This window comes from Dermacentor andersoni, chromosome 9 (assembly GCF_023375885.2).
Source record: "Dermacentor andersoni chromosome 9, qqDerAnde1_hic_scaffold, whole genome shotgun sequence".
NCBI classification, from domain to species: Eukaryota; Metazoa; Arthropoda; class Arachnida; order Ixodida; family Ixodidae; genus Dermacentor; species Dermacentor andersoni.
The window spans coordinates 5,526,229-5,544,879 of NC_092822.1; the positions used below are offsets into that span (position 1 = coordinate 5,526,229).

General features: G+C 50.2%; 1 protein-coding gene and 1 pseudogene across 4 annotated transcripts in view; one reads left to right on the plus strand and one right to left on the minus strand.

The window, feature by feature from the left end:
* LOC126527421 (probable ATP-dependent RNA helicase DDX43) overlaps positions 1-18,651 on the minus strand; it is a 269,054-nt gene that overhangs the window by 182,173 nt on the left and 68,230 nt on the right. For all 4 annotated transcript variants that reach the window (XM_055068441.1, XM_050175254.2, XM_050175255.2 and 1 more), the window contains one exon: positions 2,198-2,307. In XM_055068441.1, the coding sequence (XP_054924416.1) occupies positions 2,198-2,307 (110 nt within the window). The remainder of the gene's footprint in view (positions 1-2,197; positions 2,308-18,651) is intronic.
* LOC140213159 (uncharacterized) lies at positions 7,353-10,869 on the plus strand (annotated as a pseudogene).

Below are 18,651 nucleotides of genomic sequence, written 5' to 3' on the forward strand. Positions count from 1 at the left end.
GCGGTCTGAACTCGGGCAGGTCTCCTCGGATGCGCGGCTTGTGTGCTGGTGTACTGGAGTCAGTTCTCTAGGTGCCAATCGCTGAGGGTCGGGGCTCCATTCTCTTACGAACTGGGGTCTTCCAATCATACCCCGCACCTCCACCAGAAATGTAGCACTCTTCAATGAAGCACATTGAACAAACTGGTTTATTATGGGCGAACTTGTGCCCGGGAACTCAATACTAAGCATTCACACAATTTACAAGAAGAGTTAACAGGAGCCTATTCAACAGTCAACCGCGTCTCCACACCGAACACATCTGCACGTGCCCATGAAGGCCAGGAGCTACGGCGTGACTTCTCATTGGATGGGAGACTCGGGCGCTGCCGTGTGCGCATGCACGGGAGACATGCGCTGTATTGCCATGCGCGAGGCGTTGCTGGCGCTCTTCTAATGGCGATGCTATGAGTAATGCCTAGGGGCTTTAGCGATGAGGCGCTTGGAACGGTTCCTCACGAGAGTGCTTGTAACTGGCATGTGGAGCGCTCTCTGCGGCAATATTGCTATCAATGATTCAGCTTTCAGGCGAAACTGAAACTAAGGGAGAATGAGTATCCATATTTCTTTACACTTTCATTTTTAATTTCTGGGTACCAATTAATGGCTGCAGATACTAAGAACGGTCAACCACGGTGTCCAAGATTTACGGTGTTGCGCAGCCTGTGCAACTGTAAAATCATTATCATCATCACCACCATCATCATCATCGCATATTTATGTCTACTGCTAGACGAAGGCCTTTCCCAGCAATCTTTAATTACCCCTGCCCTGCATTAGCCAATTCCAAGTCATACCTCGTCGCACTACTTAATTCTCTGCTGTCCTCGATTGCACTTCCCTTCCCTTGGCATCCATTCTGTAACTCCAACAGATTATCAGTTGTCTGCCATACGCATTACATGGCCTGCCCAGCTCCAATTTTTCCTCTCAACAACCACTAGAATACTGGCTACACCAGTTTGCTCTCCAATCCACACCACTGTCTTCCTGTCTTTGAATGTTAGACCTCATATTTTTCCTTCTATCACTCGTTGCATTGTCCTTAATTCTTTTTCAAGCTTCTATGTTAACCTCCAACTTTTGGAACCACATGTTAGTACCGGTAGATTGCAGTCATTGTACACTTTTCAAGGATAGCAGTAAGCTGTCGATCATAATTTGGTAATGCCTGCTATATGCGCTCCAACCCATTTTTATCCTTCTATAAATTTCCATCTCATGTTCAGAGACTTCTATGAGTAATTGACTTAGATAAACATACTCTTGCAGACTCTAGAGGCTGACGGTCAATCAAGAATTCTCGTTTTCTGCCAGGTTATTGAACATTACTTTTGTCTTCTGCACATTAATCTTCAAGCCTATTGTTACTATTTCTCAGCTAAGGTACTCAATCATTTGTTGTAACAGTGAAATACAAGTTGACTACATTAAAGTTAGTGATATCTGTTAACATGACAGGTCCTAATAGTTTACAACAAGTGCACTGAATATCAGAAGTTCACAAACATATCTCTTGTGAAGATTTGATGGAACTTTAGTTGAAATAGCAGTTTGTACTTGGCATCATAATTTATGAACTAGCCTGCAACAAAGCTTTACAACAGCAGGAGTCATCAAGATCTTGCTGCACACCTGCAGCCAAAATGCTGGCGGAGAATAAACTGTGATGGCAATCAAGCATTTAAGTTACAACTAGTTCTCCAAATGACAGGAACAGACAGATTTATCTTTATTTTCCACTGCCACCATATTTTGCTAACTGTTGTGGTTGACAGTAAACAAGCTGAGTCACTTTAGCATACACTAAAAAGGATGAAGGCAAAAGCCTGCACACTCCCGAGACATTCAACAAATAACTTGGCATTCTCACTCGAATGCATTGTCACTTTCTATTACTTGTTTTCTCGCACCAAAGGTTGTCTGTTCGAGTGCCTTAATTCTATCTTAATTGACTGTGATTTAATTAACTTTGCCTTAATTAACACTAATAAAGGTTGTGGGTTCGACTCCCATAAATTTCGGTGTCACTGAATTTTGGTGCCATAACGCTGGACGGTCAATGTTTCAAAAAAGCTGCGCGGTCAATTTTTCGACCCATGAGCCATTTATGGCTTTTGCCTTAATAAGCAAAATAGAAGAAAAAGCACACACTTACGATAGTTGGAAAATGCCTGTTCGAATGTTGTTACGGGGTTGCTTGCGATGTTAACAGGTGCCTGCTCTTCAGGGCCCAAGTATTTGACAACTATGTTGTTGTTGGCCAACCTGCAGTCCCAACAAAAGGAGAAAAAGATAAGCCCTACGTTCCAAAGCTTAAGAATATGCACTATAGACCTTTTTTATTCAGTGCACTGCCATATTGTGCCCGAGTGCATCTGGTGCACCACTATATTGTGCATGCGTGGGAACATGACAATGCACGAGCACTGTTGTGTTTCAGTTCCTGTGCCGATTGATAATATGGCAAGAAGTTTTGCCTACTCTCGCTAGCAATTCACAGATGCCACAGCTCTCTCTTGAGACTTGGCTACAGAGGCAACAAACAAAGCAGTTAATCAAAATCAATCTGCTTCAGAGGTTTGGGTTGTTGTTGAAGCCATCTGCAGATTGTCAACCAAGGCAGCCACTGAGAACTTGCTCCATGACAAGCTGAGTGCTGTGGGTTTCTCAACCGTGCTCTTGGAGCAAAGGAACGACAACATGGTAGTGCAAACAATCACAAGGGCATTTATTGTACGTTTCACAGACTAATGCCTGCTAGCCGAGTTGTTATCCACAAAACATGCCGATGGGTGCGTAACAAATCGCAGAAGTCCGACTCAACGCGACCGGATAGCGAGCGAATATGTTTGCCTCATGCTGGACACCAACACCTGGCCATTCGTGCATACGGCCACGCGAACGGTGGCACGTTTGGATGATCGTGTTCGTCCATTCCGGGGTAGGCCTCACGAGACGGTCTCGGAGAAGCATGGATCGGCGCACACGCAGAATGTGCGCGCCGCCGGCCGACCCTGAGCCAAAGAGGAAGAGCCTTCTCCTTTTTGCACCCAAGTAACCTTGGCATTAGGTGGCGTTAGCAGCGTAAAACTCACGCCATCTCTCATACTACTCTGCAAGCATACCGACTGCGCAGTAAAGCCACGCGGCGAAGCCGGATTACAGGAGACAGGGCTATGCGAGAAAACAATATATCAGGGGACGCGTGAGAGTCTGGCATCCCTACAGTGTACGCGTATCGACTGCTGCATTGACAGATGCACAGCTTACTTTCGGGAACAGGTGTGAGTGACGTCACTGCTGCACTCGATAAAGCACTTGGCACCTAGTACTTTGTCGCCACTTGGCAGAGGAGGTGGCAGAGGGAGTAGTCATTCAGCATCGGCTGGTTTCACTCGATTTGGGTGACCCTTGAAGCCATCTGCCATCTACAGATTGGCAACCGAGACAGGCACAGAGGACTTGCGCCATGACAAGCTGTGTGCACCTGGATTGACTGCCACATCAACAGACACACAGCCTACTTTCGGGACCACGTGTGGCTGATGTCACAGACTGGATCCGATAAAGCAACACTCCAGTTGCTGTTGGAGCCACTGGGCAGTGGAGGTGGCAAGCAGACAAGTCATTAAGAATTGACTTATCTCACGTGATTCAGGTGACCTGTGAAGACATCTTCACAGTTCATTTTCAGTTCTTATGAGTGAAATTGTCCAGCATTTATTACACCGGAGAAGTGAGCAGTATGTGCATATCTGGAAACAGTTCTGAATTCCTCAGATGATGGGCTTGCATTTGGGGAGATAGGTTTGCACAAGGCTGACCCTACGAGCGATGGTCAGGAAAGGGCATGACGCTTTTCCTGCCTGCAATGCACAAAGGCGATGGCAGGGTTGGTCGACTCTCCGACACTGTGCAGAGAAGGCTCCAAAGTCAGATCGCCTACAAACATGAGTTTATTCGCCCAAGATACAGCACAGTGTGACAGTCACAGCGTTTACGGGCAAAGGCTCACCGCAAGACCGACCGAGTACGCGCGCCAGCTATGCTAGGGATAACCAGGTAGTAGTCCACCAAGTGCGAGAACAAGAAGTCGCGGTAGCAATGGTCCCATATAACCAACTCGTTGCAGGGCTGTGAGCATCTGCCGCAGCACTAAATCTCTCAGCGGAAGAGAGCTCAGGTGGAGCGGGCACCCGGGGGCCACCACTCGAGAGGCCAATCAGGGTGCGTCCCAGTGACACTTGCTCATGCAGCGATTCGACCCTGGGAGGGAGAAGTACAGTTTGCGCAAGAAATTAGCTGCGGCGTGCCAGCCATGTCCGCCATGTTGCTGTTTCGGCCACAGTTCCCGGAGATCAAGCTAAGCACAATGCATGAGCTGAGGGGCGAGGCGCTGGAAGGCACCTCAACCCACACATTCCCCCCCCTCCTAAAGACTGCAGCCAGCCTGAGAAACTGCGACGTCTGTCTGACCAACTGCTACCTTTATTCCCGGCATTTAATCAAGAGCACTGAAGTCCACAGCCAATGGACTGGAAAGCACATCTTCCTTCTCCGCGGCCATGTTGACTGCCCGCTTGAGCCAAGAGTCCACTTCCTGAGCGGACAGGGTCAACGCAGTAATAGCCGCTGCAATGGCCGCCATTAAGTTCGGGTCAGCCGCGAGGGCTGCAGCAACCGGGTGCAGCGATTCAGGAGCAAAGGCAGGCTGCGGAGCCAGATTTGAGTTTGGCTGCTGGACCCGTTTTTTTCCTTGTTTTCCGCGTTGGCCTTGTGCACCAGCAACCTGTTATGTGTCGCCGGGTGCACGACGAGCATGCCGGGTGCACGACGAGCACCCCACATGGGTCGCAGAAGGTTGCCACTGGATCCGCCAGCACTGCCACGGCAGCAGGCACCTGGGCCTGGTCTAAGAGTGTGTGGCCCCGGAAAGGGTGGGGGTAGTCCCATGCCCCCGTTCCGATTTCCACTTACCGTTGATCCCGCCAAAGCCGAGTGAAACAAAGGCCATGGGAGCCTCCAGACCTTGCTGGAAGGGCCACGTCACCACATTCCTACAAGACAGCTGCTTCGTGGGGCCAGCAGGAGCAGAGGGTGCATGGGCAAGTGCTGGCGTGGGTGACTTCTGGACCGGCTTGGAGGGGCAATGTGAAGCCTCGATGTCACGAGCAGGAGACACCGTGCAGGGCTTCAGTTTCAAGCGGCAATGCATGGCATCTGGCCACTTTTGTGAGGGCATCATGGAAGTCACACGCGGACAAGTGAACAAAGAAAGTGACGGGATGAGGGTCAGGCAGTCTGCGAAGGAAAACGCCTCATCTGATGCGCCACCAAGGTGACTCAGAGTAGTCCCTGAGGTTGGATGGGAATGAGCATTGGGCCAATAAAGGCGCGCGCTTCCTTCCACTCCGGCGTACTAAAGAGGTAAGCCTCCTGCCTGATGAGTAAGCGTGGTCGAAGGGGGGAAAAGTCCTCTACCATCTGGCTGGCGTTCAGCATGGGCAGAGATGGCGCATACCCCACCTACCCAGCTTGTAGCAGTGTTTACGCAGGAGAATAGCCTGCCAACAACCCGTTACTTCAGGGTTGTACAGAAACGCGTCCACCAGTGGAGGGCCAGGACTGCACAAGAAAGTATATTGGGCTACGAGAGCCCATCACTGCTTCGACGTGTGCAAACCAACCATTGATTTTCTCAGTTTACCAGGGGGGTAGGGAATAACATCCACCTACCTGCTGGTAGGGGAAAATTCCTTAGTCATGTCACTACGAGGCCAGGTTGGCACTCGAAGGTATATTAGGTCAAAAGGGCCTGTCACTGCATCAATGTGCGCCCTTGCACTGTGGCTGCATTTCTCCGTTCACCTGCTCAGCAGGGAATGAAGCCCGGCTACGAGCTGGTGGGAGAAAAGCTGCCTAGGTGCGTTTCCACAGCATTTACCGGTGGCATGGCCTGGTGCCGGCCGTGTCACGGTTTGCCTGCGGTTCGTTCTCCCTCTTTCCAGTCTGTGCTTCTGGCAACGAAATATTTGAGGTTAGAGACATGAACTGAACCACCGACTGCTCTCCCTTGGGAGTCAACTTGTATAACCAGAGGGGACATTTGGTCTCCACACAGTACGGGCCCAACTATTTCGCCAACAGGGAGGCAGAGATGCCTTTGGCAGCATCACTCAAGACATGGTTGTGTCTGAGGACGAGATCGCTGACGCCATAGTGCATGTCCCTGTGTTACCATTCACATTGGGCCTTCTGTCCAGCCTGCGCTTTTGCCAGGTTGGAATAGGCCAGGTCAAGGGCCGTGTCCATCCGTGAGCGCAGTTCCACCGTGTAGCCAGAAAGGCCGGCTTTCGTGGTGCATGCCCTGCTGCCGGTCCGCAGAACATGGTTAATGGGGTTTGGCAGCCCTCTCCTGAAGTTGAGGAGCGCGGGCGTGTACCCAGTTGAACGGTTCACCGTGGACCACAAGGAGACGCCTACCTCATTAAGACAGATATCCCAATCCCTGTGTTGCTCGGCAACAACCGCGAGCAAAGGCTTGAGGTTCCGCTTAATCTGCTCTGTTGGGCTGGCCTGTGGGTGATAGGTGGCTGTCTTGTGGTGCTTAATGCCAAAGGCAGCAGCACACGCATCCACGAACACCTTGGCTGTGAAGTAGTACTTGTCTGATACCAGCTCCACCGGAAAGCCGAAGCGGTTAAAGACCTCCGTCAATATGTCTCAGATTGCGTGTGCCATTAAGTTCCGAAGGGGGAAAAAGTTCAACCCATTTTGTGAAGTGATCTTGACAGACATGAAAAAAAAACGTAGCCACACTGGGTTCGGGGAAAGAGTTCCATAATGTCATAGGTCGCGACTTGCCAGGGTAGCTGGCTGTCGATTGGCTGCATGAAGTTGGGCGGTTTGCCCACGTTAGGCGTCGCGCGATGGCACATACGGCACGAGCAGGCGTAGTGAAGAGTGTCACGTTTCATGCCTGGCCAGGTAGCGAAGCGGCACAACTTTTGGGAAGTCTTAAGGTCACTCACATGTCCGGACAACCGCGATTCGTGGAATGTGGGCTGGTCAACCGCGATTCGGGAAAAGTGGGCTGGACAGAGCGGCAGCCATGCAGCTGCTTCAAAACCCGTTCTTGTTTGTTGTACAGATTCTGGCATTTCTCGGCACATGGCAGCCCTTGGATTCCTTTTGCGAAGCTATCGTCGTGCCTTTATCACCATGTTACGTCAGAGGTCAACACTATGGCGGAAACACCACATCATCAAACCTTGACGCGGTGTACATCGTGCCCCGATTTGGCTGGGCATTCCCATCGCCTACGACACCAGTCAGCCGGACGTACTTAAGAGCGATGCTTTCATCGGGCCACTTCAGTGGGCTGGACGGAGCGGCAGCCATGCAGCCGCTTCAACACCCGTTCTTGTTTGTTGTACAGGTTGGTAAACACCCGTCGTTGCACCCTAAGCGATCCAGTAATATCTGTCTGCTGCTCTTCCCAGGCCCACTGGTGATTCTTTGCAATTTTTTTGAGTGTATATATGTTGTTAAATTGCTTATTTTAGCTGGGGATGTGGAACAGAACCCTGGTCCTCAAAGGGAGATTCCAGACGCCATTGCCGCCTTGTCGGCTAAAAGTGACGCACGCCATACCGAGGTAATAGGGATGCTATCAGAGGTCCGAGCTAATCAGCAAAACTTGAGGAAAAAGTTTCTAGCTTAGCCAGTAGGCTCGCAACAGTTGAATCCCTGGTGGAATCATATGAAGCAAATCAGAATGGTGTTGATCTACCGTGTGGGGATGCGCGACTCTCGCGCGTCCCCTGATGTTTTCCCGCATAGCGCATCCCCTGATATGCTGTTCTCCCGCACGGCTCGCGTGGCCTGGCGCCCGCGGCGTGGTACAAGCGCGGTGCGAGAGATGTCGCGACCGTCGCGCCGCGGCGGGGTTACTCGGGCGCCGAGGGACAAGGGGCTGCTCTTTCCCGGCGGGTCGGCGCGCGGCGGAGGACGTCTCCCGCGAGCGCGCGGCGACCGATGCATCTGCGAGACCGCCTCGCGTGGCCGCCTTGGAACGCGCCACGATTCGCGTGACTATACACGCGAACGACCAGGCGTTGGGATCCAGCATGGAGCGAACATATTCGCTCGCGAGGACGCGGTGAGTCGGACTTCTAGATTTGTCGCGCGCCTATCGGCATGTTTTGGGGATATGAACTCGGCTAGCAGGCATGGTATGAAAGGTGCAATAAATGCCCTTGTGATTGTTTGCACTACTGTGTTGTCGTTCCTTCGTCCCAAGAGTACGGAGGAGAAACCCGTATCTCCCACATCTGGCGCCCAACGTGGGGCTCTTGGGGCATCGGACGATAATTTTAAGTGTTGCTTCGTTCAAGACCTTTGTTTGAACCGAAGCGTAGGCCTAGCGTGGATTTTGATCGCTAGCGTCGGCGGCGTGCTTTCTTGAGCGAGGCGACGGTGGCTGTAGTGTGTTTGAACTTATCAGCATGCTAAGCCTTTTCGCAAGTGTTTTTTTTTTTAATGACATTCGTCGGTACGAGAGCCACGTGGTCTGCATCCTGGGAGAGCGAGGCTGAGTGCCCGCGGAGCAGTGGCAAGCCTGAAGCGAGTGAGTACGGAAGCCTCGTGGGTGGTCCGAATTTCTTATGTAAATAGCTTCTTCTATCTCTTTGACTCGGATGAAGTCGCGGCTCTGGGAGCCGGGTGGCCGCGGGCCACGGGTGCCACGACGGGCTGACTGGTATTGCGGCCTGGCACCGGGCGCTCCGACACCGTCTGGGACGGTGGGCGCCGTCAACTCGGATGCTGTGTGCACCGAGCGGAGTAGGACCACCTCACAGAGCTAACGTCTCCTCGCGGCTGCCTGTTTTGCGCCCATTTTGGGTGTTGTTTTTGGATGCCGGTTGTTGTCAGAGTAGCGACGATTTAGGCCTAAGGCTTTACGAAGCTGCCTGTCGCACGTGGAGGGACACAACCTGGTGGACCGTGGCGTTGAGGCGTTGCAATTTGCTTCCCTCATTCTATTTAGCCTCGCACGAATTGAAATTACTCGTTCGGCTCAAGGAAGCGAGCTTCGTTCACGTGAACTTAGCATCTGAGTAGCTGCCCGATCTTTTGCTAGCCGAGTTGAACATCGTACCACGTGGGCGATGCGCATGCAGAATTCCTCTCCCTTGCACTACTGTAGTGTTTGCCGAGTGTGTTGAGTTTACGCAGCGTGATTGGAGTCACCCTTTGCCGTCACCTGCACATCGTCTGCGCTGCTGCCCCGGACTACGATCGAGCCACCCCGGGTGATGGTGATGCTGTGGCCAGTTCGGCGCGGCGACTTCGGCGGCCTCCTGTATCCAGCTCACAACCCTCGGCGGCGGACAAAGGAGCCAGCGGTCACCGACAGCTACGGCGGCTCTTGCCAGCAGGGCGCGTCGGCGCGAGCGACGCTTGCTCGTACCGACTACTGCGTCGTCGTCTCCGGAGTCCTGGCCTGGGATCGTGCCGTCGAGTCGCAAAGCTGCTGCGGTGACCGGCGGACGCCAGCGGTGTACCCCAAGGACAGTCGGCTCGCATGTTATGGACAGCGTGTGGACATTTCCCCGGCGCGGCCACTGTTGCATGTACCACATTGTTCGCGAAGCACGTGTTGATGTTAGACTGTGTGAAATGTTTCGCCGGAATATGTAGTGATTTAAGGTTGGGGGGATGTGGGGATGCGCGACTCTCGCGCGTCCCCTGATGTTTTCCCGCATAGCGCATCCCCTGATATGCTGTTCTCCCGCACGGCTCGCGTGGCCTGGCGCCCGCGGCGTGGTACAAGCGCGGTGCGAGAGATGTCGCGACCGTCGCGCCGCGGCGGGGTTACTCGGGCGCCGAGGGACAAGGGGCTGCTCTTTCCCGGCGGGTCGGCGCGCGGCGGAGGACGTCTCCCGCGAGCGCGCGGCAACCGATGCATCTGCGAGACCGCCTCGCGTGGCCGCCTTGGAACGCGCCACGATTCGCGTGACTATACACGCGAACGACCAGGCGTTGGGATCCAGCATGGAGCGAACATATTCGCTCGCGAGGACGCGGTGAGTCGGACTTCTAGATTTGTCGCGCGCCTATCGGCATGTTTTGGGGATATGAACTCGGCTAGCAGGCATGGTATGAAAGGTGCAATAAATGCCCTTGTGATTGTTTGCACTACTGTGTTGTCGTTCCTTTGTCCCAAGAGTACGGAGGAGAACCCCGTATCTCCCACAACCGAGAGTAGTCGATGAAGCTGTGCGAGACCAAAATGCAGCAATAACTTCTCGGTTGGATGAGCTGGAAGACCGCTCTCGCCGTGACAACCTTATATTCTACGGCATTTCTGATGTCCTAGCTGAGAACTGGTCCGAATCTGAAACTAAAATTCGTAACTGCCTTACCAGTTTACTACAGATAACTTTAATAGACAAAGCCATTTCCCGTGCCCACAGGCTGGGTTCCTATGCAGTAAATAAACACCGGGCCATAATCGTAAAATTCTAGTCATCAAAGCTTAAGGAAAAGGTTTTCACTAAGCGAAAAAAATTCAAAGGTTCTGGCATTTCTGTTAGCGAAGACTTCTGCCGCGCCACACACTTGTCACATCAAAAATTTATTGAATTCGGAAAGGCCAGCGGACAGAAATATGTGCTACGGCTTAACCGTCTACAAATCGACAAAAAAACTCACGTTTACTGTCCAGTAACTCATCGAGTCTGCGAAATCCTCACAGACGAGCTTCGTTCAACAAATTCTGTCCCAAATGCACCTTCTGATGGCCCTAGCAATTCACAAACATAGTCATGGTCCGGTGGCAAAAAATATTTCTCTTTTGTATTCAAATATTCGCAGCGTATGCAACAAGCGGGATGCTTTATCTTCTGTCGTCGACACGTGCAGTGCCGATATTGTTATCCTGACAGAGACATGGCTTTCTAGCAAAATTGAAGACCATGAAATTTTGGAATGCAAGGGTGTTTACCGTTTCTATCGACATGACCGTGATGTACGGTGTGGTGGCGGTGTACTTATCGGTGTTCGTGATTCGATTACCGCTGCTGCAATTGAGCTTGCGTCACCATTAGAGCTAGCGTGCTCTTCATAGGCTTCGAACGCAAAAATTTTATCATTTGCGTCGTTTACAGGCCCCCTTCCTCACCTAACACATTTTGTTCAGACCTTCACGATGCCTTAAATAGTCTAATTTTACGGTTCCCTTCCACGCCACTAATACTCCTCGGGGACTTTAACTTTCCTGGCATTAACTGACATACTGATCCCCCTTCAACCCAAGAGTGCTGTTCTGAATATTCCGAATTCAGCAGCCTTTGCCTCGATTTTAACCTGCACCAGCTTGTTCTGAAGCCTACTTGATGTTCTGCATACTCGGCTAATATCCTAGATTTAATCCTTACTACATCCCCGGAATTTGTTTCGCCCCTAACTTACCTACCGGGTATTAGCGACCATTGTATAATCCAGTGTAACTTGCAGTTAACCATCCCATCTGTTACCTCGTCGAAAGTTATACGTGATTACAGAAATGCTGATTTTGCTGCAATTAATAACGAACTAGAAACTTTCATCACTGACTACATTCCAAGTTTCCACACTCGATCGGTTGAAGAAAACTGGTCAATATTAAAAGAAAAAGTCAACTCCTTAATTAACCGGTACATCCCGCAAAAACGTATTTATTCTAATTCTCGCGCACCTTGGTTCAACTCGTGTCTTAAACGTTTACTGAACAAAAAGAAAAGGCTTTTCCGACGAGCAAAATTAACTGGCAATCATGAGCGTTGGAATGGTTACACAATAGCACTGAGCGACTACAAGAATGCTGTAGCAGAGTCCAAAACAACATTTTGTGAGCACACGTTGCCTTCTTTCTTGAAAGACAACCCACAGAAATTTTGGAGTGTGGTCAACGGTAAAAAATGTAGTGCCATTGAACTGTGTGATCTTAACAATGAACCTGTCGATTGCAGTGTCTGTTGTGAAGTATTGAATGACGCATTCATCTCTGTATTTTCGGATTCTGTGCTGTGCGCAAGCGCTGTTTTTTCTGATGTGCATTATTTTCCAATGCTTCCTATTACCATTGACCTTGATGGCGTTGTAAAGTTGATACAGACCTCAAAAGTTTCTGCATGCAGTGGAGTAGATGGTATCAACACGAAATTTCTTAAGGGAACTATTACTTATTCATCTATAATTCTGAGCGAAATCCTTGCTCAGTCACTTCAAACCACCATCCTTCCGAACGATTGGAAGGCAGGGATGGCGATTCCCGTACATAAGTCTGGCAGTCGGTACACCCCACTTAATTACAGACCTATATCCCTAACCAGCGTTCCCTGCAAATTAATGGAGCACATAATTTACTCACACCTGGTTTCATTTCTCGAGTCAAACTTATTTTTCACCCCTTACCAACACGGATTTAGAAAACACTATTCCTGCGAAACACAGCTTTTGTCATTCACAAATGATTTATTCCAGGCGATGGATGCTAGCGTTATTATTGACTGCAGTTTTTTAGACTTCGCCAAAGCATTCGATACCGTTTCACACGAATTACTTTTAACTAACTTAAGTAACCTCAACATTGATCCTAACGTGCTTGCTTGGATCAAGCGTTTTTTGTCTAACCATTCCCAATTTGTTTATGCTAATGAATACTTCTCTTCCACTGGTCGAGTAACCTCCGGTGTTGTACCGAGCCTTGTTGTACCGAACCGAGCCTTGTACCGCAAGGCTCGGTTCTAGGACCATTATTATTTTTAATTTATATTAATGACCTCCCAGACCAAATTAAATCATCAATTAAGTTATTCGCCGATGACTGTGTTCTCTATCGTGTCATTTCTAACTCTGGCGACTGCGATACTCTTCAATCAGACATTGGCATAGTAACATCATGGTGTGCTAGATCCCAAATGAAGCTCAATTCTAATAAATGTAAGGCGATGCGTGTGTCCCGTGTTGTAAGAAATACCACCCTTCCTACATACAATATTAACAACATACCTATAGAAAATGTATCATCATACAAATATCTTGGTATCTACATTACACACAATCTTACATGGAACATTCATATAAATGACATTTACGGTAACGCTAATCGCATGCTTGGGTTTTTAAAGCGTAATTTTTCATTGGCAACTGCAGCTGTCAAGTTATTTCTGTACAAATCCTTAGTGAGGCCTAAACTTGAATATGCATGCTCCATTTTCGACCCTTCTACTCTAAAGTTAAAAAACACCATCGAATCCATTCAAAACCGAGCTGCTCGTTTTATTCTTTCCAATTATTCTCGTCATGCAAGTGTCTCGTCAATGAAACTAACCCTTGACTTGCCTAACCTAGAGTTACGTCGTAAATACTTTCGCCTATGCCTTTTTCACAAGATTTATTACTCTAACGAAACACTTAAGGATGAACTAATCTCCCCGCCATCATACATATCGTCACGCACGGATCATCGTTTTAAGGTTGAAGTTCCAACTTGTCACACCAACGTTTATTTTGATTCGTTTTTACCAAGAACGACGGATGACTGGAACCGCCTCCCTGCCTCCATCACTGCCATTTTTGACGCCACGAACTTCAAGAATATTGTTAACGAATTTGTTTGTAATAATCACCACTCCTCTCTGTAATGCCCCCGGGTCTTGAGAGTATGACAATAAATAAATAAATAAATAAATAAATAGCTCAAGGTGGCTTTCCTTACACTGCGGGGTATCACCACCTTGAAAGACTCCTGGGGAGCCTCCTCAGATGGGATATAGCAAAGGAGAACTCCATCGGCATCAAGCAGATACGTGTCCAACATACCCGCAACAGTACCAGCTGCATTGCACTCGGCGCCAACAGCAATACCAGCTGTCCGTGTGTGCTCGACGGCTTTGCTACCCCGCTCCTCTTGGAAGCTCGGCTTTGTGAGCTCGTCAACAATTTGTAGACAAAATGGATTGCTCTGCTGTGCCTTAAGTAGTTCTTGCCTGCTGAAGACAATACCAGAGAAAGTAATGGGATCCACCAATAAACACCCTCTCCCAAGGCTGGCAATGTAGGGATCGCTTTGACATCAAGGGTCACATCATTCAAGCCATTTGGAGACACAGGCTCCGGTCTCTACTGAGTGCGAATTGGCACCGTTCGAGTCATGGGAGACTGAAACTCCAGTCTCTACTTGGTGGGAATGCTCATGGGAGTGACGGACCAAAGGGTCAGATGCTGAAACGGAGGTGCGTGACGAGGCATCAGCCATCACGTTCGAAGTCCCTTTCCAGTAGTGCACAACAAAGTTGTACCGCTGCAGTGTCAATGTTCAGCATGCAAGGTGGCCTCAGGGCTCGCTTAAGCGCTCAAGCCAGGTCAGTGCCATGTGGTCCGTCTCCACCACAAAAAGCACTCTGTCGACGTAGCAGTCGAACTTCCAAAGGTGACTGGTTGTAGAACGCCGTCGTGCTCCTGAAGCAGCACAGCCCCAAAGCCCAGGTTGCTCATGTCAGCTTGGACAACGAACTCCCTGTTGAAGTTGGGCAGCTTCAGTTTGGCTGTGGCCATTAGAGCTCGGGATAGTGCATGAAAGGCACCCTCCTGCTGAGGACCCCAGCTTCATCATACCAACTTTTTCTGCAGTGCGGTCAAGGGCGCTTGGAGAGCAGCACAATTCGGGATGAACTGTCTCAAGCACCTAAGGTCCTGAATGTTCGCCGGTGTTGGGTATCCGAGGATAGCTCAGACCTTCTCTTCGCACAGCAACTCTTGTTGCTCTTGCTCTTGTTGAATTTCTTTCTCTATGACTAGGCTGCGAGAGCGCTGCTTCCATCAGAACTCGGAGAGGCTGTGCAGCATTGGTGTGCAGTGGCGTTTGCTTCGGGCCAGGCACGGCGATCTTAGAAGGGCCAACCTGCGCCTGTTCTCCCAAATGCATGCCCGATCCTGAGGGGCCAGTAAACAGCATAAAAGTGACCTGGGTCGCCATTCCGACAGGTGCACGAGGCCTCACACGACCGGCTAACGGATCAACAGTGGAGTGGGGTGGCTCATGCGCATCCAAAATATTGCTCAACTGTGCATGAGGCAAGTGGTAGTTGGAAAGTGCGGTGAGGTTGTCGGTCGAGCGGGGTGGTTCGTGCTCGACCTTGCCTACCAGCTGTGCTCGGGACAAGGAGAGGCCAGGAAGCGGTTTTGCACCAACAGCGAGGCAAGGCGGTTTCGCTGCTACGCATCGGACATCGAACTGCGCTTGGGACAAAGAAGGGCCAGTACAGAGTGGGAAGTCTGCTCTGTGGCAAATTCGTCTGAGAAAGGTACTCGGGACAAAGAGAGACCAGTGAGGAAGCTTGTGCCAGCACCTAAGCAGGGTGGCTCCGATAGGACACATGGGGTACTCAACTGCACTCGCGATGAAAAGGGCCAGGGAGCAAGAACAGCACGTTGGAAGGGCTAGTAGGCACCTGCTCCGCGCGCGTCTCAAACAGTTGAGGAAACCCACAACTGACATGGCTAGGACTAGGGCACACATCCGAACAGTCGACATCACCAAAGGGCTGTCCAAAGAAAGGATCACTCCCGGTGGCCAAGAGCAGAGGGTCGTTGAGGCAAATGTACTTCATACTGTCGGTGTCATCCGTGTCGAAGGACATTAAGTTCGTAGCCAGCGGATCAAGCAGGAACAAGGGCCTTAAAGGGGTCTGCTCTGACGCCATGCCGAAACCAAGTTGGGTGCCAATTACGTGGAGATTGGTGACAGTCAGGAAAGGGCATGACGCTCGTCCACTCCGCAATGCATAAAGGTATTACGGCAGGGTTCGTCGACTCACCGACACGGTGCAGAGAAGGCTCCAGAGTCAGATCGCCAACAAACATGGGTTTATTCAGCCAAGATACAGCACAGTGCAACAGTCATGGCGCTTACGGCCAAAGGCTCACCGCAAGACCTATGCGAGTATGCGTGCCCGCTGCACTAGGGCTGACCGGGAAGCGGTCCACCAAGCGCAAGAGCGAGAAGTCGCAGGAGCAAAGGTCTCATATAACCAACTCGTTGCGGGCCTGTCGGCATCCATTATGGTAATAAAGCACTCAGCGGATTAGAGCTCGGGTGGAAAAAGGGCGTCCAAGGGCGCTCAAGGACCGCTACTTGAGAGGCTTATCAGGGCGCGTCCCGGTGACATTTGCTCGCACGTTGATTCGACCTCGGGAGGGAGAAGCACAATTCGCACGGGAAATTAGCTCCAGTCTACCAGCCATGTCCACCATGTTGCCATTAGGGCAGCGGTTCCCGGAGATGGAGCTAAGCACAACGCACGAGCTGGGGGACAACGTGCGGGAAGGCACCTTGATCCCCACACATTAGAATATGACTCAGTGCCAAGCATGCTCTTCTGATACAGAGCCAGCAATGCCATTGCCCGTACTGGGGGCGAGGACTTACGGAGTCGCCATCTGTCGGAAGCACCTCCCTTGCGTAGTATGAGGAATCCCTCAGCGCGCGCCTCACAGGTTTCACTTACGTGCTCAATAAGAACACCACGCAGCAGCCCTCCTAGACATTTCTGTAAGTACTCGCAAAACGAAGGAAGTATTTTACTGTTGAAATAATAATCTTGGGCAAACCAAAAGTGGAAAGTCATTTACAGATGCTATCTCTTTACCGAATATATACAGTGAACGCCACTGTGTGCGGTCGCCGCGATGGAGTCTCCCGAACCAGCATCTTGCGTGAAAGATAAGCAAACGCTGTGAGCAAACCATGTGAAATATGTTCTTATAGTGGACTGTCTGTATAACTAAATAGAGTATAACAGAATGAGGCCTCAATGCAGCGATCGCACGGATTCGCGGTGACCGACTGCGCACCTGCATCCATGTACGTGCACAATGTTTTCCTTTTGCTGCGAGCACGTTTTCGCATCGTGCTGTGAGCTTCAGGCAGCAGCATATGAGCATTTGACACCACACAAGCAACTATCGTTGCGTGGAAACTATCAGAGCTGTTAAAAAGTAATTTCATTATAACTTTGACACCTACCAGGGTGACTTGGGATGTCCCGTCGCGATGATTGAATCTTTTCTTTTCCTAAGGTGTTGGACGTTTAAGTACCATTATTTCTCAAGTTGCCTCGCACTATATGTTTATCGGTCTTCTCAGCGAGCAATTACCCGCTGCTTCGTTTATTTAATCCAGTACATTTCATTGTTTGGTGCTACACAAGCATGAGCATATGTCATGCCTCTTTTTACCCTTTCTATTACTGTGAACTTGCCAGTATCTAGCATCAAGAAGTTCGTAGACCAAAACTTCATGACATTAGCTGGGCAGCACGCGGGTGAGAGTCTCAGTGCGCGCTTTGTGCTACTCAGCGAAGATCGCAGCCCCGACGTGATATTAGAAATCTTCCTCACGTCTGTGATTGCTGCACACTCTAGCTGTAGCTGACGGCTGTCTGCCGGTTCTAAGTTTCGCGAGCCAAGCTCCACGCAGCTTCTTGTCCTGCAGCTACGTGTGAATAAGGCTGACATCGGGCTCCATTGCGTACATCCGGCACTGCTGCATCGTACCATGCTGCAGTAGCCTACCATGCTGCACGCCTCCAAAGGCAGACACTACCTATCATCGTGCTTTCAAATGTTGTCAAGCAGACACCCAAGGTGTGAAAGCCTCACCACTTAATCAGAACCGCAGCGCAGGTTGGACTTTAAACTTTCGTTTTCAGCTTGCTTCGGCACTTCCGAAGCTGCCGAAGCAGCTGCTGTGTCCATGTGATCCCTCCTGCCACAACACGCCAAAGGTGGCGCCAGCTTTTCCTGTGGTGGAGCTCACCACCAAGACGCTGACATGTCCAGTGCTGAGTCATGTGAAAGTGATCAAACGATTACACTAGAACCTAGTTCATATGGTTTGGAAAATACTGCGGAAAAAAAAAAAAATGTACGAACTGGAAAAACATACAATCCAAAGTAAATAAAAAAAATTTGCAGACTCGACTGTAGTTGACATCTTCGTGATGCAAACCGTTGCAGCACGATACACTGATGCACGCAAAGCTTAGAAGCCCGAGATGCACATTGTAATTCCTGTGCCTTTTGTGCCCAGTCAGAGAGAAGGGTTGTGGCACAAGATGCCGAGCGTGTCGTCATTTTCCTATTGTGTAGTGTTTTGAGAAACCGGAGTGAAATTGAGTTAGTGAGTGACATTGGAACACAGTCAAACCTCGTTAATATGTACCTACTTAATGTGTAATTGTGGTTTAAACGTAGTCACGAAGATTCCCCCACCGAGCCTCCATTGAACCCCATGTATTGGCTGACCGCTTAAGCTGTAGTTGCTCAGTGCCCACCAAATGGTTAGCTATTTCTGCTATTTTCTTTCTTGTTCTACACGCACAGGCACAAAATGGGCAAAATATCATGTGTGGAGACCTTCGATTCTTCAGTTATGACACCTGGACGACAGCCACCAGTGAAAGTGACGTTTAAACATGGCCACCAAGACGTAGTTTCTGCCTATACAGCTGTTGCCGATTGCAGCACACAAAAGCATGGCCCTCGAGATTAGCTTCCAGT